General features: G+C 42.9%; 1 protein-coding gene across 6 annotated transcripts in view; it reads left to right on the forward strand.

The window, feature by feature from the left end:
• ADCY9 (adenylate cyclase 9) overlaps nt 1-26,484 on the forward strand; it is a 178,816-nt gene that overhangs the window by 74,244 nt on the left and 78,088 nt on the right. For all 6 annotated transcript variants that reach the window (XM_032781649.2, XM_075069379.1, XM_032781648.2 and 3 more), the window contains 2 exons: nt 6,795-6,967; nt 20,921-21,025. In XM_032781649.2, the coding sequence (XP_032637540.1) occupies nt 6,795-6,967; nt 20,921-21,025 (278 nt within the window). The remainder of the gene's footprint in view (nt 1-6,794; nt 6,968-20,920; nt 21,026-26,484) is intronic.

The raw sequence follows: 26,484 nt of genomic DNA on the forward strand, positions 1-26,484 counted from the left end.
GCATAGTCCCAGAAACTATTTTACAAGAACTAAAAGTTCCTTTCTCTCATCTTCTAGTCATTGCAGATTCAAGCAGGATTATGCATTGTAGGTTTATAGAGCTTCTTTTGGATGTGTTTGTTTGCCTGCAAGTATCACTTATCACTAGAAAAAGTAGTATCTGTCTTTTTTGATTGCACTATGGTTTCTGTAAAGCCAATACTTCATGCCCACTTCAATTTAACTAGTTAATGTATTTAAAAGATGACTGATTGGGCACTTCATTGAATACCTTTTCTGTGTGTATTTTTTCCCTGAATAGCTAAACTTTCTAAAATATTGATAGGTGTCCATTATAATAAATATCAGAACAATATGTACTGCTGAATTACCACTAATCTGTCTGATAGAAAGGAACTCCAGTGCTCTTTGGAGTAGTGGGTATGTTACTCTAGGGAGACACTTCCAGTAAATTTGTAGAGCTTTAGCAATTATTTGATTTTGAGGCAGAGCTGATAATCTTCTTAGACACAGCAGTAACAGTAAGAAAGATTTAAATATCAAAATCCAAAGGACACTCAAATTAATGGAAGTGATAGCAGGCATAGTATTATTGTTCATTATAAACATCTGAAATTGTTACTGAAAAAAACTGAAAATATTCAGGTTTAAAAAGAAAAACTTAAATAAACCTGGATTGGCAGGTAAAAGAGAGAAGTTAGATACCAACGGAAAACAGTTAGTTCCATTAATTAATAATAGGAGTAGTTGTGTCCTGCAGGTAATTTTTTGCCACTGTTTTCCATCTCATATTAATTTCCAAAAATGTCTCTACGTTACAGACCTTAAAGAGCAACTCCAGACTGCTCCAGAGAGGTCTGGTGGTAACATATTACATTACATGGGGGAGTTAAAATTCAGGTTCTAGTTTTCTTGTTCCCTGGACTGGGCTTGGAAACCAGTTGTTTTTCACTCTCTGGTGATTGGAAGACTGAAGGAATGATACACGGATACTTTAAAGCAGCGATTTTCTACTGGATTCTGCACTTCCATTTTAGATTTTTTTAGGGGTCCGCAAATGAAACAAGGTTAAAAACCACTGCTTTAGAGGTAGCAGGAAATGATTTAGGATTTTTTTTTTTAAAGAAAAATAAAAGATTGTGGATAAACTTCATCCCCCAAACAGAACCCTAGAGTGCCTCCAACCCAGTGAGGAGAAATTCTGAACTGTAATCCCTTTCTTGTGAGCATATTATGCTACTACCAGACAGTTGTGAGCCTTTAAAGTTTCTCTCTCTTTCTAAATTTAATATCTGAGCTCTTTACAAAAATAACAACTTCCTACAAAAATCAGATATTAAGCTATGGAAAAAGAATAGCCTGAAATTCATGATGATTAGTGCTACCAGGAAACACCTGCAGCCCAATTGCGCTCTCATGATCAAGTTGTTTTAATCAAAAGTCTGACCAAATCAATACATTTATTTCATGCCCTGAAGATTGCAACGGGTCATCAGTTGGAATTAGTTCCACTAGTGGAAATGCCACCTGTTCTTGAAATGTTCACACACCTATGAGCTGATAACAAGAGTGTCTCAGTCATTATTAATGGATTTTTCAGGGGGTACAGGGGAGAAGCTGTTACAAGTTTGAAAGTGTAGTGAAGAGTATAACATGAAGACAAGCAGGGGTGATGGAACAATTTGTATAGTAGGAGTTCTGAGAGACATTGGACCAAACTGTAAAACCTGTATGTGATAGAAACCACTTCAAGCCAGGGGGTGCGGCAGCACCCCTACTTCCAGTCCCTGTGAAGACAAGTGAAGGAAACAACTTGTATATTTAATAGATAATAGCTGAAGGTGCCCATTTCTTCAGAGGATAGAATAAAATGTAAATTTAGAGCAGGGTGTTCTTTCAGTTAGATATGCAATATCTGATATAGAGATTAACAGATTTCCAAATATTTGACATCTCAGAGAGATCTCGATGAAATAATTTTCCTCTCTTAATAAAGAGATAAAATAAGATGATGGACAAGGTTTGGTAATGTAGATTTTCACTGTAAAACCACATTAAATGGTATTGTTTTAAACAGTGAATTGGAATACGTCTGGTAGAGAAGAAATGAACACAGTAAATTAGACTTCTTTAATAAAAATGTTTGAGGTTTCTTTTCTGAATGTAATAATGCTGGCATATCGTAGAATTTGCTTTACTGTGACGGACTGATCCATATATGCTGTACTAGGCAGCAAGATACACAAATACTGCACCAGATGCTTGCTGTGTTATACATACAATAACAGCCTTGCCCCCTATTGATAGCAGACTAATTCAATGCTGCTACAGTACTTGACTGATTAAGCCTGCTGTGGTTTGTTTGGGCTGAATATTTTAGGTATTGTATCCTTTTTTTTTCCTTCAATGCGACAAAATAAAATGTTGATTGTAGTTACTTGCTAGAATTGGGGGGAAAAAAGGAGACAATTATGCCTTTTTATAATGGGTTTGAGAGAGTTTCGTCAATTTATGGATTGTAAGAAATGATAAATAACAAGCTTTACAAAATGAACAAGCGTTGTTTGTCAGCTTTTATTTAAAAAAATCTTTAATTAGATTGACCATAGAAGCTCTCTTGCTAAGCACTTTAATTGGAATCACTGGCAAAATAGAGCAAAGCACATATTATGCTAGGGTAGCAGAAATTTAATAACAAAACCAATAAAATTAAATATGTGGAAAAGGTCAACTAGGAAAGTACTATGATGATTAAAGATTTTAAAACATTTTTGTTAATTTTCAAATAATTACAAGAATTCCATCTAATTCGCTTCCTTAAGCCTCAATCCTGCAAACACATATGCTTCACTTTATGCATATGAGTAGTGCAATTAATTTTGATGTTATTAAAGTAAAACATTTATTTAAGTGTTTGCAGAATGGTGGTGTTAGTGTGTCTATTGAATCAAACATTTTGTGTTATGCTTCCTGTTTAGTGTGTGCGGTGGGGGTTAGGAGGACAGAGAAGGTGGTAAGTGGTGTTTTTTAATAGGTTAGGTTCCCTTTCTTATGGCCAATAATCAGCTAGTTTAACAACTTAGACCCTAGAACTAAAACATAAGAGACAAAGCCATGTGTGAGAATACTTCTTACTGTCAAATGCTACAAAAACTACTTTTGGTTAATAGGGTTTGCCATTAGAAAGCAGGAAGGGTGGAATTGGGGATAGAGGAATCGCAGTCCACTGTGGTTAAAGGTTGTGAAGAATTGAGAAGCTGCTTTTCCAAACAAGTTTTGAATTACTGCAGTACAGGCTTTTCATCTTTTTGTTGGATGTGGAACTCAAACGGGAGATAATTTTATTTACATAACACACATACAAAAATATTGCCAAAGAGCTCAAATGCTATACAACAGAACAGAAACAAATACAGTGTTATAAAAACAGAATAAAATACTGCCTTAACATACAAAACAAAGAGGGGGCAGCATATTTTTAAAAAGAGAAAGAAAAGCATTGGACAGGAAGATAATAAACGAGCACAACAACTTAAGGGGAATTTTAAAAATGGGAGAGAGAACAAATTTCAGTGAATAGTGAGTTCCTGCTGCAAAGCTCCCATAATAAAAGTGTAATTGCTTGCTGACTGATTATTGTGGTGGGTTCCTTAAAACAGCTGCACATAAGTGCACTCCCATCAGTACAAGTCTCAAGGAGCCAGTGTCAGATATACAGTAGCCAGCCCAAGCCAAACACAGGTAAGGGCAAGAAAGTAACAGAACAGCCCTCCCAACAGTCAAGTGAACACGGAGTTATAATAATTAAATCATTATCACAAGCAGATATATTGATAGTGTAAAACTGTCATGAAATAAATAAAGGTTCAACTGGTTTGAATGGCACAATAGAAAAAAAAAATTTCTCTACCACATCAGACACATGATTTTCTATTTGAAAGGCGTGGTCCAAAATTGCTAAAATTAAGCTAATTCTCTGTATTTGAAGAAAATCTGCCCAACAAGTGAGGATATGAAGGGGAGGGAGCCTTCTTATAAGATAGATTTTATCCAGAAGTAAGAATCCAGTCTTCCTACGGTTGAGAGTAAGTCAGCCCCAGAGCATCTAGCTGGCAGTATTCTTGAAGAATTCTTCCAGAACAGAGAAACAATTGCAGGATTCTCAGGGCAAGAGAAATACAATGCTGTTTATTGTCAACATAATGATGATACTTTAGCTCAGATTTCAGAAAATGATCTCATTAAGAGCCTTTATCTATTTGACTAAAAAGTAAAATAGAATAGAACCTTTAATGAAACCATATTTCTCAATGAGTATGCACAATTGCAGATTAATTTCTATCTTCTAGGAATAATTAGAACCACTGGTAGACAATTCCAGACATACCAGTAATGTTACTCAGTTGCTGAAGCAATAGCCTGTGGTCAGTCATATTAGAAGTTGCTCAGAGGTCCACTATGACCAAAATGGCCAGCTGACCCTGATGTAAAACCAGCAGGAGATCATTCATGGTCTTCATGAGCACAGTTTAAAATGATATCCCAGTCGAGTCTGGAACTTACCTGGGATATCATTGCTGTCGCAAGTGAACTTGGAATTGAATAGCCCTCATTCTCCCCTTTGAAAGGATGATGTTTGCAACTGGGAAATAGTGGAGAAGCATTCCAGTGTCAAGTGATGGTTTCTTGAGGAGAAGGGTGACCCTCAGTATTCAAGGATGGTTAGTGCCCTTCCTCATTAAGTGAGACATTCATAATACCTGTCAGTAATGGAATTAAAGCTAATTCACTTGCCTTAAGCATCCAAGCTAGACAGAAGTCAAAGCCCAGGGTGGTGATGTGCTTTAGCCATCTCCTTTCCAGTCTATGGATTAGCTGTTGCAACTGTCAGAGCTCACTGTTAAACCACAGTGGCTTATGGGGAACCAGTGACAGCACATTACAGTGAGGGGCCATGCAAATGAGCCCCATCTAAAGGCATAATTGTCTGTAAGCTGATGAACTACCTGACTGGAGAAGAAGGAGAGACAAGGTCTGTCCCGGAATCCATAGATAGACTACAGAAATCCATAAGATTCATAAGTAGCTGAGTCTGTAATAAAACAGTTGGATCCTCACAGAATATGGATATCAAATAGTCTTTGTAATGAAATGCATGAAGTGCTGGTTAATAGGCAGAAGATTTAAAACAAACGAAAGGAAGTATTTTTTCACACAACATACAGTCTGTGGAACTCTTTGCCACAGGATGTTGTGAAGGGTTCAAAAAATAATTAGATAAGTTCATGGAGGATAGGTCTATCAATGGCTATTAGCCAGGATGTGCAGGGATGGTGTCCCTAACTTCTGTTTGCCAGGAGCTGGGAATTGGTGACAGGATGGATCACTTGATGATTACCTGCTCTGTTCATTCCCTCTGGGGCACCTGGCATTGGCCACTGTCAGAAAACAGGATACTGGGCTAGATGGACCTTTGGTCTGACCCAGTACAGCCGTTCTTATGTTTTTAAACATCAAATGGAGTGACCATTAAGCCTCACTTACTTATTTTTAAAATATTTTTTGGATAAACTACATAAATGCATGTAGCACATACAATTCTTTAAAAATATATACATCTCCCAACACTAGAATGGCAAAAACATCTATCGATTGCCAGTGCATCTCTGCCAGTTCTCGGCTTATAAATTAGGGTATGTCTACACTGCAATCAGAGGTATGATTGTGTCTTAAGTAGGCATACCTGCACTAGCTTTAATCTTGTTAGCATGGCTAGTGAATATGTGGCAGCATAAACTCCTTCTTATACTGAAGCCCATGATGCCATGTCTTCACTGCTATTTTTGGCCTTGCTAGTTAGATTTAAGATAGCATAGGTATGCTGCAATAACGCTGTCATTTGCAGTGTAGACATACCCCTAGTTAAATCAGTACAACTTTTGGATGTGGATGAAACTGAAGGGAGTTAAGCACCCATCTGTGACCCTAAGAATACTACAGAATTAGGTTAACACAAAGCAGCGTAGGTCAACTTTATTCTATAAATATCTACACTAAAATTTCACTCCTGCTGAGGTAACACGCCCGTTATACTGACTTACTAACTCCACTTCCGTGAGACGTGTAGAATCAATATCCATGTAGTTAGGTCGATGCAGTGTCAGTGTAGACACCATGTTGCTTATATCAATTGTTACTGGCTTTCAGAAACCGTCCCACACTGACAGTGTTGACACGCACTGCCAACACAAGGAGCAAAGTGTAGACACACACAAGCGATGTAATTACTGCAGTGGCTATATGGTGATGTAAGTTAGAGCAATTTAATTTTGTAGTGTAGACATGCCCTCAATATCTATGAAAAGGAGGCCATAAATATTTTGCCAAAGTCCATTGAAAGAGTCAGTTTCAGAGCTTGGATTAGAATTTTGAAGTTTCTGACTTCTAGTCCCATGCATAGGCCATAGCTTTGCCTAAATGAGTACAAGAGGGAGAGCAAAATAAAGTATGCATCCTTCAACCATCTCTACAATTGTTGCAATTTGTTAGGATTTCCTAGGATCAGGTATTTCCAGATACAATAGAAAAATGTCACTCCCAACACCTTAAAGCTAATATTATCCAAACTTTTGAGGTTTGTGTGCAAATGATAGTTATTTCTACTGTATCACTGAGTCTTGATACTTCTCAGGTGTGGAAATCTATTATTCATATTGTGTATCTAAGAAATCAAAGAATGAAAAACTAAGAATTGCTTCCATAAATGATTTTTTAATTGTGTAATTTTTCCATAGGTTTGAAGACTTACCTGATATCTGGTCAGAAAGTGAAGGAGTCCCATTGCAGCTGTTCGCAGGCATTGGTTACTGGTCTGGAGGCAGGAGATGGAGTCAAGATACAGGGAGCGTCATCAGCTGAGAATACTGGTGACTTGGCAAAGACTCTCAAACACTCCGAAAAACACAAGGTTAGGGTTGTTGGTTTTTGTTATTGTTGTTGTGGTTATTTGTTTTTTGTTTGTTTGTTTTTAATTCAGGCAAAGTATTTTTAGAACCCTAGAGGTATGAAGCAAGTTATGGGCATAGGGATAGGAGAGGCTGTGAGGGGGTTCACTTACCACAGTGACCCCTCTTGCTGGCCTTCCTGGGGATTAGCTCTGCCAGTTGGTGCACCCTCTTTCAGGTGGTGCCTTTCCTGCCTTCCTCTCACCCTGTGGACCTATCTTACTCCAGGAACTGCAGCCTGCTTTTCATGACTCAGCCTCCATATTTTCCCCTTCCGTGGTTACCCAAAGTCATTCTATGCAGACAGTCCCAAGCAGTCTTCTCCCGTGCTTCCCCGATGGTGCTACTTCTCCAGTGGCCAGTAGCGGAATCCAGGCCCATTTTCTACATTGGGTTCCAGTCCAGGGACCCTCAGCTCCGTAGTTCTGGGCTCTATCCTCTCAACCCTCACTGCTCCTTTGAGAATTGTTTTCTACTCTTCCTGGTTCCCCTCCTTCTCTGGGAGTACCAGCTCCAAATCCATTCCCTCAACCTTCTTCCAGGGAGACTGCAGACTATCTCTCTGCAGCCGCCAAACACTCCTCCTTCCTAGGGAGTCACTACCCTTTCCCCAAAGCTCTGTCAGGTCTCAGCTCCTGGGCCTTATACACTCAGCCTATTCCTGCCCAGCTGACCCTTCTTTAATCAACTCCTTGCTCCCTGGCTACTCCTCTGCCCGTATCCTGGGCAGTTAATTTCACCCCTTCTAATCCTGTGTGAGATGAACACCCCATCACAGAGCCCTTCTGTTGCTTGCTTGTTTACATGCTTTGTTTATTTTTTATTCAAAACATCAGTTTGGTCTATGAGTAAAGGAAAAAAAATTCAAATATTTATCAAGAACCTGGCAAATCAGCCTTGACGTAATGTGGTGAATTTTCAGATTTGCTGCTGAACAAATAATTTTTAAAATATCTGTAGTTCAGAATAAATATAAGTAGGAGCATTGCCAGCAGATCAAGGCATGTGATCATTCCCCTCTATTCAGCATTGGTGAGCCCTCATCTGGAGTACTGTGTCCAGTTTTGGGCTCCACACTATAAGAAGGATGTGGAAAAATTGGAAAGAATCGAGCAGAGGGCAGCACAAATGATTAGGGGGCTGGAGCACATGATTTATGAGGAGAGGCTGAGGGAACTGGGATTGTTTAGTCTGCAGAAGAGAAGAATGAGGGGAGATTTGATAGCTGCTTTCAACTACCTGAAGGGCAGTTCCAAAGGGGATGGATCTAGCCTTTCTCAGTGGTACCAGATGACAGAATAAGGAGTAATGGTCTCAAGTTGCAGTGGGGGAGGTCTAGGTTGGATATTAGGAAAACCTTTTCACTAGGAGGGTGGTGAAGCACTGGAATGGGTTACCTAGGGAGGTGGTGGAATCTCCTTCTTTAGAGGTTTTTAAGGTTAGGCTTGACAAAGGCCTGGCTGGGATTATTTAGTTGAGGATTGGTCCTGCTTTGAGCAGGGGGTTGGACTAGATGACCTCTTGAAGTCCCTTCCAACCCTGATATTCTATGAATAGACAAATTAACAATTCCTCTTTCAACAGTCTGAACTGAATGTTAAAAGAAAATATATCTGTGCTTGATATAGGTACTTTGGCACTCCATTAGCTCGTTTCTAACTCCTGGGCTGCTACTACTCTATTCTCTGTTGATGAGATGATGAGAATACCATTACTCATGCTTCAGACTTCACACTGTCAAATTCTCTCCTTTCTCAGCTGACACTGGCTCTCTCTCCTGTTTCTTCCTCTTTCTCTCTCTCCCACAAGAACCTTCAAAGCATGTGCAATCTAGTAATCTAGCATTTTGCTCATGAATATGCAGTAAACATCAGTAAACCCAGGGAAGACAATACTCTCTGTGCAGCCAATGATTGTAGGGTTGGCCTGTGTGAATTGCTCTTCATGTCAGTTGCTGTAAAATAGATAAATGTGCTCTGGATGGCTAGGACATTATATTTTACTTAGCTGCTTGCTTTAGAAACTTAATTCAAGTTATATAGAGCTAAAGGCAGTAATTGGTATGAATTACTTTCTGAGTATTGAAAATGGCAAACGTTCTTAAGAAGAAAGAAAAGGTAGCCTAGGAAGTGTGGATTTTGTTTATTGTTACACTGTATTATTTCATCTCAAAACTAAACTGATAGAGCACAAATTATTATTCTTTCCTTGCACTTTTGTTGTGGTTCCTCCTAGCCAGCTGATGGAGTTAGACAAATGATGACCAGATCTTCCAGAGTGATATGGCCACTTGGGCTGCACTGCCAGCAGATTGCAGTCATACGTTAAACCAGCATATCTAGTCCTGAGAGCAGCTCCTCAATGCAAAATGCATTTTGCGGTGGAGTAGAGTTGACAGGAAATCGTTTATGCCACCCCTCATTTTGCTGCTACTGTAAAGCAGGGGGTGGGGGTGTCACGAGTGCAAGGAGGGCATAACTGAGACACCTGTATATCATGTGTATCCCTGGTTATAGCTTTGGCCCCTCAGGTTGCTTAGCTGCCTGCAAAACTTAGAGCAGCCCTCAGGTTCTTCTCACCTACACCTGGGAGACCATGCCTTCACACAGTGGCCCCAGGATTAAGGGAGTGGAGAGATGAGCTTTATGCCACTATAGCATATCCCATCTCCCAAACCTGTGTACAACTTGGTTTATCCCAAGTCTTTTGGTGACATGAAACCTCTCTTTCTGTACATTCTTTATTTACCCGTTCACATAAAACTAAAAGCAGGGGTCACTCAATGAAATTAATAGGCAGCAGGTTTAAAACAAACAAAACTAAATACTTCTTCACACAACACACAGTCGACCTGTGGAATTTGTTGTCAGGGATGTTTTGAAGGACAAAAGTATAACTGGGTTTAAAAAAAATTAGATCAGTTAATGGAGGATAGATCCATTAATGGCCCAAGAAGATCAGTGATGCAACCCCATGCACGAGGTTGTCCCATAACTTCTGATTGCCAGAACCCGGGACTGGATGACAAGGAAAGGATCACTCAGTAATTGCTCTGTTCTGTTCATTCTCTCTAAAGCACCTGGCACTGGCCACTGTTGGAAGACAGGATATGAGCTAAATGGCCCATTGGTCTGACCCAGTAGGGCCATTCTTATGTTGTTATATTTTACCTAGCCAGACTTTAGTTGTTTTTGTCTCCTACTTTATCTCAATCTAAGCTGTAGCGTCCAGGCTAGGAAAAATCTATTGACTAAAAACCCAAGACAATAGAGCAGAGCAAGTATTAAGCTTTCTGTCTGCCATACAATGACAGCGAGACAGAGGGACCACTGAGTGTTATCCGTCTCAGCAGTTTTGTCCTAACAGCTGGAAGTGACAGAGTCTAGAGGAGACTAATTAGAGAGGTGCAAAAAATTGAGCTGTTTCAGGCATGAGGAGGAGAAAGAACTAAGCAGAGCAATAGAACTGAACTGCCAATGAGAGCGGAGTAGGGCAAAAAAAGAAGGGACTAAGCAGAGCAATAGAACTGAGCTGCCGAACTGAGGGGAGGAATTTGGGCCTGTTTGACGTTGGCACAGATGTAAAGCCTTAACAGGGAGGAGAATGAAATCATGGAGAATGCACTACTGAGTGTGCCTGAGACTTAGCTTTGAATATGTTGCCTGTTAGTGCTCTCTCTCATCATAGGTTTTTTCGTGACTGGAGATAGTCAGATGGTTCAATGACGGTTATTTTTACCAGAAAAATAAGTGATTGCTTAATTTGCCAAGCAAGTCAGAGTAGGCTTTATAGTAAAATAAACTACAATTTAATTATTTGCTGCAAACATGATTTGATTTTAGCAGGGAGATGGCTTCTCTCCCATGCGTGTATGTAGTCTTTCAGGGCCTGGCAATGTAATTTGTAAATCAATTCAACACTTACTGTTTTAAATGCAAAGCAGGCAACATTGGCAGTGTGGGAAGAGCTGGTAGAATAAATTTCTTAAGAATGATTTTCTGACTAAAAATGCTTTTTCACTTCACTTTGTAAATGAAATTGACAAAAATTTTGTCAGGGGTCTCTCAAACTGAGATCCCTGGCCTCTCTGCATTTGCATCTACCTCCCCAGATCTAGGAACCTGAGAGGCGAAATGCCCGGCCCCCTGGAGCTGGGAGTAAGGCGAGGGGCTGAGCACCCAGCTTTCTTTGGTTCTCCAGCAGCAGAGCTGGAAGGCTCTTCTCAGTTTTACCTGAGAATGGGAAAAGGTACCTTGCAGTATGTAAATTGTTACAACATTTCAATAACATCTTACTCGCCTCCCCCAACAATAAATACGCTGTAGTTTAAATGCAAAACCTCACAGTTGAGCTAGGACGTGGTACTTGTACAGAATTATGATGGTGAAGGAAAGATGCAGAAAAATTTAACTAAACTTACTGCATATAGCTAGAGCCCTGCAAATCTGCAGATAACCACTTTATATCTGCGGATGCGGATATCCTTGGATCATTTTTATGGATTGTGGATTGTATGCGGATACACATTTTGTATCCACACAGGGCTCTACATAGCAATTACTGAGTCAAGTAGACGACTCTTATATAAAACATTGTAATCTGTTACTTATTTTGATACCAAGTTTTTTTGTACTGTATTTTGTTACGCTTCATATTTTACTATGATTTTACATACAGATCTCTAATCAATATTTATAACTTCAGATACAAAAATGAGACACACATACAAATAGGATAATCATATTCAGCAAATCATAACTTTTCCAATGAAACCTTGTACAAAATGCATCACAATTATGCCATAATTATATAATAATAATATTACTAGGATGAATATGGGGTGTAGTGTCACATGGGGTTTTCATATCCACATTTTGTGTTACTATTAACTGTTATAACACTTTATATTCATGTTATCCATATAAATCTCCTGTTCTTCCTGGAACCTTGTTAAATTCATGACCTCAATGGTATCCTGTGGCAATGAATTCCATAGTCTAATTGCAAAGAATTGTAGAACTATATGTCTGGAAAGGACCTCGAGGTCATCTAGTCCAGCATCCTGCATTGAGGCAGGACAAAGTATACCTGAACCATCCCTGACAGCTGTTTGTTTGTAGTGTTCTCAAAAACCTGAAATGACAGGGGTTCTATAACCTCCCTTGGAAGCCTATGCCAGTGTCTAACTATCCTTCTAGTTAGAAAGTTGTTCTTAATATCTAATCTAAATTTCCCTTGCTTCAGATTAAGACAGTTATTTTTTATCCTATCTTCAGTGGACATGAAGAAAAAGTGATCATTGCTCTCTTTTTTACGGCCCATAACATATTTAATGAGTGTTATCAGGTCTCCCCACTCTTCAAGACTAAACATGCTCAGTTTTTTTTAACCTTTCCTCATATATCAAATTTTCTAAACCTTTTATTGTTTCTGTTGCTCTCCTCCGGACGCTCTCCAATTTATCATTATGTTTGTTAAAGTATGACTGCCCAGAACTTGACACAGTACTCTAGCTGAGGCCTCATCAGTGCTGAGTAGAACAGGATGATTACCTCCCATGTCTTATGTATGATAGTCCTGTTGTTAAACCCTAGAACGATATTAGCCTTTTTTTTGCAACTGGATCACATTGTTGGCTCGTATTCTCTTTGTGATCCACTATAATACTGAGAGCTTTTTCAGCAGTACTACCACCTAGACAGTTATTCTCCATTTTGTACTTGTGTGTTTGATTTTTATCCTCCTAAGTTTGGTACTTTGCACTTGTTGATTTCAGACCACTTCTGCAGTTTGTCAAGTTTGGTGGACAGGATTAGAATTCAAAAGTGCTTGCAACCCCTCCCACGTAGTATCATCCACACATTTTATAAACCTACTCTCCACTACATTATTCAAGTCATCAGTTAAAATATTGAATAGTACTAGTCCCTGTACTGACCCTTTTTGGATCATGTTACGTATGTCCACTCAGTTTGACAGTGAACCATTGATAATAGCTCTTTGAGTATGGTATCTCAACCAGTTTTGCACCCATTTTATAGTAATTTCATCTAGACCACATTTCCCTAATTTACTTATGAGAATATCATGTGGGTCTGTGTCAAAAACCTTAGTAAAATGAAGATATGTCATGTCCACAGCTTTCACCCATCCACAAGGCCAGTAACCAGAACGATTGATCTATTCCTCATTGTTCTCCTTTTTAAAGATAGGTAATATGTTTGCCTTTCTCCTGTCCTTTGGGACCTCACTTGTCCTTCATGAGTTCTTAAAGATAATCACTAATGGTTCTGAGATTGTTTCAACTTAGATACCTGCAGTGCATTTCATCAGAACTTGCTGACTTGAATAAAGCTAACTTGCCTAAATATTCTTTAGCCTGTTCTTTCTCTGTTTTGGCTTATGTTCTTCCCCTTTATTAATATTAATTGGGTTGAGTATTCTGAAGCCAAAATAGGAATTAAACACCTCAGCCTTCTTGATGTCAGCAATAATAAACAATCTTTCCGTGCTAAGTAGAGGACATATGCTTTCCTTCATCTTTCTCTTGCTCTTAATGTATTTATAGAACATCATCTGATTGCCTTTTTTGTCCCTTGCTAGGAATAACTCATTTTATGCCTTAGCCTCTCTGATTTTGTTCCTACCTGCTTGTGCAATTCTTTTGTACTCCTCCTTAGCAATTTATAATGTTTCCACTTTCTGTGGTATTCCTTTTTGATTTTCATCTCCTGATGGAGCTATATTGGCTTCTTTCAGTTCTTCCTATCTTTCCTTGTCATTGGGATAGTTTGATGTTGTGCCTTTAATATTGCATATTGTGTGAAAAAGTATTTCCTTTTATCAGTTTTGAATTATCTGCTTTTAAGTTTTGTTGAATTCCCCCTTGTTTTTATGTTAGGCTAGATCAGGCTTCTCATCTCTCATCTTCTCTCTACTTTTCATTATTTTGTATCCTTTTATCATGTTCTTCCTCCCCACATTTACGTCCTCTCTGAGGTAAACAGTCCCATTTTTTTTTCAAGTATCAGAGGGGTAGCCATGTTAGTCTGGATCTGTAAAAGCAGCAGAGTGTCCTGTGGCACCTTATAGACTAACAGACGTATTAGAGATGAGCTGTCATGGGTGAATACCCACTTCATCGGATGCATGGCATGCATCCGACGAAGTGGGTATTCACTCACGAAAGCTCATGCTCCAATATGTCTGTTAGTCTATAAGGTGCCACAGGACTCTCCTGCCATTTTTTTCAATCTCTCTTCATATGAGAGTTTTTCCAGGCTACTAATATTCTCCTCACTCTGCTCTGAAGCACCTCTAATCATGCCATATTCTTTTTGCTACACATTAAGGCAGTGGTGGGCAACCTGCAGCCCATGGGCCGCATGGAGCCCATCAGGGTAATCTGATTGTGGGCCACGAGACATTTTGCTGACATTGACCATCCTCAGGCACGGCCTCCCCCAGCTCCCAGTGGCCACAGTTCGCTGTTCCTGGCCAATGGGAACTGTGGGAACGGCGAACCACAGCCACTGGGAGCTGCTGGGGGCCGTGCCTGCGGACAGTTAGCGTCAGTAAAATGTCTTGTGGCCCATAATCAGATTATCTTAATGGGTCACGGGTTGCCCACCACTATATTAAGGCCTTGAACTGTTCATAATGATGCCTACATCCTTTACCTATGCAGATACAGTTATTTAGGACCCTGGAAGGTGTAAGTGTAGTTAAAAATTTAATCATACAAATGTGTATTGCTTTGCATTTATCAAATTGATCTGTATTCATGTTATCCATTCACCTAGTTTGGTTAGGTCTGTCTAAAGTTCCTCACAGTCTTTTCTGGACTTTACTAACCTAAATAACTTTGTGTCATCTGCAAATGTTTCTGCCTCACTGCTCACTCTCTTTTCCAGATTGTTGTTTAATATATTAAACAACACTGGACCTAGACCTGGTCTACACTATGAGGTTAGGTCAAATTTAGCCACGTTAAGTCAGTTTTATAAGGAATGCATCTACACAACCAACCCCGTTCTGCTGACCTAAAGGGCTCTTAAAATCGACTGCTGTACTCCTCCCCGCTAAGGGGAGTAGCGCTAAAATCGACCTTCCTGGGTCGAATTTGGGTACTGTAGACGCAGCACTGTGCAATTTGATGGTATTGACCTCTGGGAGCTATCCCAGAGTGCTCCAATGTGACTGCTCTGGACAGCACTTTCAACTCTGATGCACTAGCCAGGTACACAGGAAAAGCACCAGGAACTTTTGAATTTAATTTCCTGTTTGGTCAATGTGGCGAGCTTAGGAGAGCAAGTGACCATGCAGTCCCAGAATCACAAATGAGTTCCAGCTTGGAGCGAACAGGAGACACTGGATCTGATTACTGTATGGGGAGAAGAATCTGTGCAGGCAGAACTCTGATCCAGCAGAAGAAATGCTGATATATATTCAAAAATCGCACAGAGCATGGTGGACAGAGGCTACACCAGGGACACACAGCAGTGCCGCTTGAAAATTAAGGAGCTCAGGCAAAGCCTGTCAAAAGACAAAGGAGGCAAATGGTTGGTCTGGGTCAGAGTCCCAGACATGCTGCTTCTATGATCAGCTGCATGCCACTACCCCACCAATGTCTGTGGACACCTGCAAGGTGGCAGCTCACACAACAAGGAGGATTTTGTGGATGAGGAAAAGGAGGAGAATGTGCAGCAGGCAAGCAGAGAATCTGTTTTCCCTGGCAGCCAGGACCTTTTCCTCACCCTGGAGCCAGTACCCTCCCAGGGTGTATTGTTCCTGGATCCTGAAGGCGGAGAAGCACCTCTGGTGAGTGCACATTTGTAACTACACTTCTGGAGTTAAAAGCAATTGTGTTTAATGTTTGATTTTCCCTGAACAATTGTGATGCATTCACGGTCAGTACAGCTACTGGAAAATGTGTCTGGGGATGGAGCGGGAATCCTCCAGGACATCTCCATGAAGCTCTCCTGTAGGTACTGTGAAAGCCTTTGCAGAAGATTTCTGGAGAGGGCTGCCTTATTTCATCCTCCACGGTAGGACACTTTACCACACCAAGCCAGTAGCAAGTAGTCTGGAATTTTTGCAGCACAAAGCATAGCAGAAAATGGTCCTGGGATTTGGTCACATTCATGCAACATTCAGTCTTTATCTTTGTGTCAGCCTCAGGAGAGTGATATCGTTCATGGTCACCTGGTTGAAATAGGGAAATTTTTGTAAGGAAACAGTAACTCCTGTTTGGTGATTCCTGGCACATTAGACCCCGGTCATGCTGAGCTGTTTGAGCTTGGCTAAAAGGGATCATTCTGGAGAATAGCCATGTGGAGGCAGGGAGGAGTGTCCTGCACATCCACCCCAAAACCGCACCCCCTCCTTTTAAATGGCAAACCCAACCAGCATTGGTTGCTATGGGAAAGGAGGACTCTGTAGTTTGAAACTATTCCCGCATGTTATGAATGTGGAAGAAGCCAGCCCCGCATACCCTTTGGCTTACCATGGCTGCCTGGAAACCGAATTCTGTTGCCTAGCCGTGTGTGATGTGTCACCATACAGGCAGGCACTCAATATAAAAGGCAAAATGCAACTTTGTACCTAAAACACATGTGCTGTCTGCTGTAAATTGCTTGATTCTCTGTGAAACTGTCTCCCTTTTGTTCTCAGAAATGTATCTTCTTAAATTCTGCTCTCCCTTTCCTCCCTCCTGCAGCTGCAAATGTTTCTGTGCTCCCCATATCAAATCCGTCCCTGAGGTTATCGCAGATTAGAAGGTGAAAATACCGCACTAACAGTGACCTGTTTTCAGAGCTCATGCAGTCCTCCAGAACTGATATGGCACAGCTGAATGCATGGAGACATTCACTGGTAGTGAGCTTACAAAGCATACAGTGAGCGTGATTGGAACACGCAGGAGGAGATGCTGAGGCTAATGGGGGAGTAAACGGACATGATGAGGCATCTGGTGGAGCAGCAGGAAAGGCAACTAGAGTACAGTCCCCTGCTGCATCCACTGTGTAACTGCCTGCCCTCCTCGCCAAGTTCCATATCCTCCTCACCCAGATGCCCAAGATCATTGGAGGGGAGCCTCCAGGCACGCAGCCACTCAACTCCAGGGGATGGCCCAAGCAACAGAAAGCTGTCATTCAAACAGCTTTGATTTGTAGTGTGGCTACAATAAGCAATGTGGCCTTGTCCTTCCTTCCTCCCCCACCCAGGCTGCCTTTTACTAGTTAGTGTTGTCAGTGGTCTCAGGGTTTTTTTTTAAATAAAAAGAATGAATGAATGGATGCAGAACAATAGTGACTTTATTTCCTTTGCCAGCTGTGGTCGAAGATGGGGAGGGGGATTGGCTTACAGGAAAGTACATTCACCAAAAGGGGCAGCTTTGCATCAAAGACAAACACACACAACTGTCACACCATAGCCTGATGAGTCATGAAACTGTTTTTCAAAGCCCCTCTGATGTGCAGTGTGCCTTGGTGTGCTTTTCTAATTGCCCTGCTGTCTGGTTGTTCAAAATTGGCCGCCAGGCGATTTCCCTGAACCTCCCACCCCGCCATAAACATCTCCCCCTTACTCTCACAGATATTATGGCGCACACAGCAAGCAGCAGTAATAATGGGAATATTGCTTTCGCTGAGGTCTAACCTACTCAGCAAACAGCACCAGCATCCTTTTAAACGTCCAAAGGCACATTCTACCACCATTCTGCACTTGCTCAGTCTATAGTTGAACTGCTCCTTATTGCTGTCTAGGCTGCCTATGTACAGCTTCATGAGTCATGGGAGCAAGGGGTTGGCTGGGTCCCCAAGGATAACTATTGGCATTTCAACATCTCCAATGGTAATTTTCTGGTCTGGGAAGAAAGTCCCTTCTTGCAGCTGTTCAAATAGCCCAGAGTTCCAAAAGATGGAGGATCATGCGTCTTTCCCGACCATCCCACACTGATGTCAGTGAAACGGCCCTTGTGATCCACCAGTGCTTGCAACACCAGTGAGAAGTACCCTTTGCGGTTTCTGTACTGTTTAGCAAGGTGGTCCAGTGCCAAGATAGGAATATGCATTCTATCACCCCACCACAGTTAGGGAACCCCATTGCAGCAAAGCCATCCACTATGACCTGCATGTTTCCAAGAGTCAGTACCCTGGTTGGCAGAAGATTATTGATTGGCTTGGCTACTTCAATCACAGCAGCCCTCACACTCGATTTGCCCACTCCGAATTGATTCCCGACTGACTGGTGTCAGTCAGGCGTTGCAAGCTTCCACAGGGCTAATGTCACTCGCTTCTCAACTGTCCTGGCAGGTCTCATCTTGGTATTCCTGCACTTCAGGGCGGGGAAAAGTAACTCACAAAGTTCCATGAAAGTGGCCTCATGCATGCAAAGTTTCGCAGCCACTGGAGATCATCCCATACCTGCAACACTATGTGGTCCCACCAATCTGTGCTTGTTTCCGGGCCCAGAATTGGCATTCCACTGTATCAGCATGATATCCCAATTGCCACATCCCTAGCTTTCAGGAACGTCTGTGTCCATGTCCTCCTCCCAATCTTCCTCGTGCGGTGCTCTTGCTGGTGGCTCCTAGCTAGGCTCTTCACATACTGCAGAATAATGTGTGAGGTGTTTACAAAAGTAGTGTGCAGCTGAGCAGGCTCCATGCTTGCCGTGCTATGGCGTCTGCATGGATAACCCAGGAGAAAAGGTGCAAAATGATTATTTGCCGTTGCTTTCAGAGAGGGAGGGAGGGGAGACTTGATGACACAGTCTCAAACCGCCCGCAGCAATGTTTTTGCCCCATCAGGCATTGGAAGCTTAACCCAGAATTTCAGTGGGCAGTGGGTACTGTGGGATAGTTACCCACAGTGCACCACTCTGTGAATCGGTGCTAGCCACAGTATTGAGGACGCGCTCCACCGACCTAACGTGCTTAGTAGGGATACGCACGATCGACTGTACGTAATCGGTTGCTAAAGATCGACTTCTGTAAAATTGACCTAATTTCGTAGTGTAGACATGCCCCTAGTGTGAAACCGTGAGGTGGGCACCCCAGTGATAACCTTTTGCCATAATGAAAATCGACCATCCGTTTTCTGTCTCTTTTTGGTCCAGGACAGTATTTTGCCTCTCAGCTCATGACTACATTGTTTCTTTAGTAACCTCTTGTGAGAGACCTTTTCTAAATCCTTTTGGAACTCTAAATGAATTATGTCAATTATTTCTCCTTTATCTCCTGTTTTATTGACATACTCAAAAATGTGATAGATTAATGAAACATGATTTTCCTTTGCAGAAACTGAGCTGTTTAGAGCATATCATATAACGATTTTCCAGATGCTCTTTTTCTGTTTTTAATTATTGTTTCAACACTGAGTGGGAGGATGAGGCCATCGAGAGGAGTGAGGCCTCGAGGAAGAGGGGAAGAGGGAATGGTAACTAACCAGTATCCCTGTATATACAGGATTTCAGCATAGTCCAGTTGCTTTCCTGTTGAAGCCTTAACTTTTATATTTTCTTATTTTTATTATTTTTTTAGCTGTACAGTCTTAACATTGCATTAACAGTTATTTGGTGTGTAATTTACAGCGTAGATGGCAAAAATGCAGTCCAGCACAATATTTCTAATGTGTTCCATTAGAGAGTATCCTGTTTATTATCTGTATTCCACCTGTGAGTCCCTTATCATGCTGCTGATCCAGAGTCCACATTAGAGGCAAGTAGTCCTTTAAGAAAAGGCTGCTGAGTAGAGAGCCACTTGCACTAATTTATAGGTGACATATTAATACATATTTAACTTTATTTTAGTGTGACAATGACATACATTACTGTACAGTACACCTCTACTCCGATATAACCCTGTCCTCAGGAGCCAAAAAAATCTTACCATGTTATAAGTGAAACCGTGTTATATCAAGCTTTCTTGGATCCACCGGAGTTCGCAGCCCCACCCCCCCGGAGCACTGCTTTACCGCGTTATATCCGAATTTGTGTTATATCGGGTCTTGTTATATCGGGGTAGAGGCATATATACAGAGTTTTAAATTGTGCACTATGACTTTTAGACCACCAAAACAGGATTTTTAATATGCTTTGTGACAGCTTTGGAGAAGTTCTTTGGATGGAGCCAGACTCCATACAACATAGACTGAGATGGGAGTGGGTGGAATGGAAAGTTTACCATTGAACTCTCTCAATCCTGGGGCTGTTGTGTGCAGTCTGTTCCCCAGCATAAATTAGGGCAGCCTGAGGGTTGCTTTGACTTATGCTGGCTATTATAACAGCCCTAATGAGCTGAAACTACAACCAAGGATTGTTAAGGCTCAAGATTATCCCAGCCTTGGCCTTTGTACTAGCAGCCCAGGTAGGTGGCAGTGTCTATTGCAGCTTTCTGTTATTGCATCAGGTGGTAGGGCTTTCTCCAGAAAGCAGGATGTACTGGCACAAAGTAGCTACACCATATTGGAGAATCTGGTCCTGTATGTGCATGGAAAAGCATGTCTCATCTGTCTAAATATGCTACTACCATACATTATAAATTAATACACAGGGATTAAACACAGTGCATAATAGCCTATTATACTGAGTAATTCAGGTAAATATTACCGATAAAACTCTAAGTAAGAAGAATATCTGGGATTGTTCACTGGCATTCCCCTTTCTGCTTATTGTTTTCAGTTCTGCTGTTTAGTTTTCACTTAACCACACAGCAGTGATTCACAATAGCATTTTGTGGCTTTACATAGTATCCAGCTAAAATTGCAGTATGGTTGGACATCTTATCATGCAATTCTTGTTGAAAGGGAATCTTGGAATATGGACTGTTGTAGCAGTGAAAATGACTCTGTTGTGAAATGAATAATGTTCTGATGGTATCTGAATATTTCTGTTTTCAATTTTTTGTCTTCTTGCAGACATGTCCTTCATGTAGTGTTACATTTGCTCCCAGCAGTGATGTCACTAGAGAGGAAGGAGCTATCCAAAATGGCTGTCAGGATGAACATAAAAACAATATCAAGGTAACTTAAGCTTTCTCACTCCTGAATTCCCTGCATCAGTTTTAATAGCCTCATTTTTGTACTGGGTTCCTCCTCACTTCAATATAACTGGCAAGCAGCAGAGCCAATTTCAGAATTCAGAATTTCAGCATAATCCAGTAGAATTTGGGCACCAAATTCTAGTCATTCTGGCCAATGTTTCCAAAAGTGACTAGTCATCTTGCATGACTTAATTTTTTAGTGTCCAACTTGACACCTTAGAGGACCTGATTTTCAGAAATTGCTGAGCACCTGACCTCTCAATGTCTGACTACTTTAAAATATCTCAAGTTGGAAACCCAAAAACTGATACACTCAAAATCACTTTTATGAAATTATTTCAACCTATGATGTTCTCTTCTCAGTTACACCTCTGCCTTAAATAATAGATAGGCACAGAAGCAGCACTATTGTATTTATTTGGATGAAATATATGACCCAAAGTGTTAACATAACCCAGTCACTCTCCAGTATTAAACAATGTTAAACAAGGGTTGGGTTTTGTATACAGAGACTTCAGGCTGCTTAGTACCATGGCAAACACACCACTGAAAACCTTTATAACCTTTTATTAAAGATAAAGAAAAGAAGGAAAAACAGTTAGTGTTGAAATGTGAAGTATTAATTAAGGTTTTCATTTTAACAACATTCCTGGTTCTCTTTCCCTTAGCTTGAGAGTTTTAGAAGGAAAACTCCCCTTGCTTGACAATATTTTAGATGGTATCAAAGATGGTAATAACAGCTCTTGATTAGAAGAGAAGAAGGAAGTTGAGATGGGCTATAGCTATTGTTATTACTGCTGTTGTTAAAGATTCATCTTGTTTCATCTCAGAGGTGTTTGGTATTCAGGTGAAGCTGGTAGGGGTTGGCAATGTCATCTGGATCTCTCTCTCTCTCTCTGATCTGGTCTGGTTCAGGTGATCTCTCAGGATCAGAATGACGAAGGCCTGGGGTCCCAGTGTGGGTGACACCATGATGGCAAAGCTCACCCCAGTAGCTTCCATCTGTTCCTCCTCTTTTCCCTCTAATGTCTGTTGTTTTAGGACCCACAGAGGGAATGGTGGGTGGAACAGCCTATTCCACATTATTTTATTCTCCAATTAGGCCTAATTTCTGACACCAATTTTGGTTCATTAATTTCCACACCCACATTTTATTGCTTACTACACATCATCTTAACACAGTCCTTGAATTATGAATCAGCACAGACATCTTTTAAGCTCAGAAAGGGCGGAATATGCAGTGAATGCAGTCTTATTTGAGCCTACTGTATTGGGTCCAGTATGCTTGTACTACAACTCCACCATCATTCGCTCTGAGGGAGTTAGAGCAGAGTGGCTACAGGAAATTTCTATTCTTCTTCGAGTGCTTGTTTTTTCTTCGAGTGCTTGTTTATGTCGTTTCTAATCAAGTGTGTGCATACACACGTGCACAGTAGCCAGAAGATTTTTCCCTAGCAGCATCTGTCAGGTCAGCCTTGGTGCTCCCTGGAGTCGCGCCTTCATGGCGCTCAATATATAGCCCTGCCAATTTGCCACCCTCTCAGTTCCTTCTTACCATCAGTGAAAGTTAGCTGGAATTTCTCTGTGCTGTTGTCTTGACAAGCACATTTAGCAGTTTCTTACGTTGTTCTCCATTAGTTTTCCATTGTTCGTTAATAGTAGTTGGTAGTTCATTAGTGTTACATAAGTTTCCTTCGCGGGGGGAGAATTTCCTCCTACACTCTCCTGATGCTGGAACATGCCAGGGTCTCCAGGCTTCAGAGCCAGCGAAGCCTGCGGCAAGAGTTTGCCCAGAAGCGATCCTCTCACCTCCTGTCTAAATGTTTAGGAGAGGGCCAGCAGAAAGATCATTGTGCCATTTGTAAGACCTTTCGGTGCAGGACTTTAAAAGACAGAGAGCAGTGCCCGAAGGTCCTGTTGATGGAGGCAGCACTCCACCCCCAGTCCGACTCTAGGTCGATGGACCCTGTGCCAAGTATCTCCTCCTCAGTGTGGAGTGCTCTGGCACTGTCAGCACCGGTGCCAGGTAAGGATAAGGGCTCATGGCACATCACAGCTCCGCTCATGGCTAACATGCCCCACGCAGGCACTGCTCGCAATCACTGGAGCCGCAAAAGAAGAGGTGGCCGGAGAGGGGTTGCTCTCCCCCTTCTAGGCCTAAGGAGCCTGCCACTGTTAGACCCTAGTTGGGCCACACTAGTGCTTCTCCACCGGCGATGGTCGTGCTGACTCCTGCCTGCATAGAAGGGCAGTTAAGTCCGGACCCTCCTCGCTCGCCGAGGCCGAGCCGTGAGCTGCACCTCCCTTTGACACCAGAGGCGTTTGAAGCAGCCCAGGAACTGCTTCATCTCATGGCAGCATTCTTTCCTCCCAAACGGGACAGATCGCCAGCGCCGGTTGTTCCCCGGGCCACTGTGATGGCCAGCTGATCTCCAACCCCAGCATGCCATCCCTGGCACTGGAGCAGACCCAGGAGCCATGCCAGTCCCCGAGGCCTTGGCACAAAAACACGGTGCCTAGAAGTACCGCTCCCCCGTGGTCATCGTTTTCAGGCACCTCGGAGTCAGAGTCAGACTCCTATCAGTCCCAGAGGAGTAGGAGCAGACGGTCCACATCAACTTGGGACCGACACTCTTACCCAGCATGGTGGCCTGCCCAATGGCAGCTCCCAGTGCAATGGCTCTTTTGGACTCCCCAGGCTTTTCATCAAAGCCAAGGTCGCAGCCAAGAGTCTCATTCCAGGGGAACGTCGGTGGCCTCTGCCTTGTTTGTCTCACCCACCAGCACCAGCAGGGCTGGGGGTAGGCCTATTACCACCCTGCACTACCATCTCGAGGCCTCCAGCACAGCCGGCGCTGGGCCTGGCATCAGCAGGGACGCCAGTGGCGACATTGACTCCGGCGCCAACGGCGATTCTGACATTGAGAATGATATCGGCACTGATGACACTTCTGGCACTGGTGGTGCCTGCGTCAGTGTATGCAGTCCCTACAGTGAGGGGCGTGACACCATCTGAGTGCTGTGGGACCCATGTGCAGCAGGAAGGGAGCAGCTACCACTCATGGGGGTCTCTCTTCGCTAGATGAGGCATTGGCTGGAATGATGGCAGCCCAGGCCTTGGAGGACAACAAGGTTCTGCAGAAATTGTTGTGAAGGGTTTCCCAGGGCCTAGGCATTCAGGCAGAGGAGGTAGTGGAGGATGCAGCTCCAATGGTGGACATCCTCGCCCCCTCCAGACCTGCATGTATTGCCCTGCCCCTCATAACAACCATCTCTGATACCACAAAAACTCTGTAGCAAATCCCAGCCTCATTGCGCCCTACGGCTAAGCACAACGAAAGTCACTACTCTGTGCCGTCCAAGGGTTATGGGCATTTATACAGGCATCCCACACCTGAGTCTCTCATGGTCGATGCTGCCAATCATTGCGAGCGTCAGGGCTTCCAGAGGCCTTCCTCGAAGAATTGGGAGGCTAAAAGGCTTGTCCTTTATGGGAGAAAGGTCTGTTCCACTGGAGGCTTGCAGCTCCGCATATCCAATCAGCAGGCCATCGTCAGCAGGTACTCCTACCACACCTGCTTGGTGATGGCCAGATTCACAGAACTGCTCCCCTTGGATTCCCATACCAAGTTTTCAGTGTTGATTGAGGAAGGGAGACTCATCTCAAGGGTGTCCTTTCAGGTAGCACTTGACAGAACAGATGCAGCCACCAGGGTTACGGCCACAGGAGTGGCTGGGAGAAGGTGCACATGGCTCCAGGTTTCTGGCCTCCCCTGTGAGGTACAACAAACCATTCAGGGCTTGCCTTTTGAGGGTGAGACTCTCAGAAAAAAATGACAAAAGGCTAAACACCCTTAAAGACTCCAGAGCCATGCTCAAGGCCTCTATATGCCTTCAACGCAGCGGAGACACTTCCGTCCACAGCCTCCTCAATGGTTCAGTCATCAGAACTGCCAAGATGACTCCAGAAGGAGAAATCAGAGTGGCAGGAGAAGGCCACATCAACCCTCTAGCCAGGGCTCAGAACAATCCAAACCATCTTCAGGGGCCAAACTGGCCTTTTGAAGGTGAGGTCGAGGACAGTGAACCAGAGCAAGATCTGGATCCACCTCACCTTACCTCTTCACTCTGATTATCCCCTTTCTACCATGCATGGTCCTGTATTACTTCGGACCCCGCTGGGTGCTCCACACGATAGGGGATACTCCATCCAATTCTGTGGGCCCCCCCCACACCCTTCCACCTCGCTTCCCCTTTCCTCTTCAGGGACACCTCTCATGAGCAGCTCCTTATACGCGAGGTTCACTCGCTACTATCGCTAGGGGCAGTGGAAGAGGTTCCTCAGGAGCAGAAGGGCAAGGGCTTCTATTCCCAGTATTTCCTAATACCGAAAGCCAAAGGCAGCGTCAGGCCTGTCTTGGACCTGCAAGAACTCAAGTTCATTAAGAATGTCAAGTTCCGCATGGTCTTTTTAGCCTCCCTTTGCTGGATCCAGCAGACTGATATGCCACCCTCGACTTGAAGGACATGTATTTTCATATTGCAATTACTCAGCCGCACAGAAAGTACCTCAGGTTTGTGGTGTACAGTACCCACTACCAATTCATAGTCCTTCTGTTCAGCTTGTCAACAGCACCTTGAGTCTTCATCAAGTGCATGGCAGTCATCGTGTTTCCATACCTCGATAACTGGCTGATCAGGGGCCGCTCCAGGACCCAAGTGGAAGCTCAGGTCAGATTCATCAGAACCACCTTTGACAACGTGGGTCTCCTTAACAAAACAAAATCGACTCTGTCCCCTGACCAGAGGATAGAGTTTATAGGGTCAGTACTGTGGACTCGACACAAGCCAGGGCATACCTGTTGGAAGCAATGTTTCAGGCCGTGACAGATATCATTCGAGGCATCAGACAGTTTCCCACCACCACAGCAAGGAACCGCCTGAAGCTTCTTGGTCACATAGCTGCCTGTACCTACGTGGTGCAGCATGCCAGACTCAGGCTTCGACCCTTCAGTCATGGCTGCGTCAGTGTATATCCCAGCCGGAGACAGTTTGTACAGGATCGTGACCCTGCCTCACTCAGTGCTTGACTCCCTCCTGCGTTGGCTCAACCCTCAGGAGGTGTGCTCAGGGGTCCCCTTCACCAGTCTGCAGCCATCTCTCTCGCTAGTGACTTCAGACTTGGGCTGGGAAGCTCATCTGGAAGACTGCAGGACCCAAAGTTTCTGGTTTCACACAGACCTGGCTCTCCACATCAACATCAGAGAGTTGAAAGCAATGCTGTAGGACTTCTGTGTGGAACATTCAATACACCTACAAGCAGGCCACTCGGTGTTCATAGAATCATAGAATATCAGGGTTGGAAGGGACCTCAGGAGGTCATCTAGTCCAACCCCCTGCTCAAAGCAGGACCAATCCCCAACTAAATCATCCCAGCCA

This window comes from Chelonoidis abingdonii, chromosome 9, assembly GCF_003597395.2.
Source record: "Chelonoidis abingdonii isolate Lonesome George chromosome 9, CheloAbing_2.0, whole genome shotgun sequence".
NCBI lineage: Eukaryota > Metazoa > Chordata > Testudines > Testudinidae > Chelonoidis > Chelonoidis abingdonii.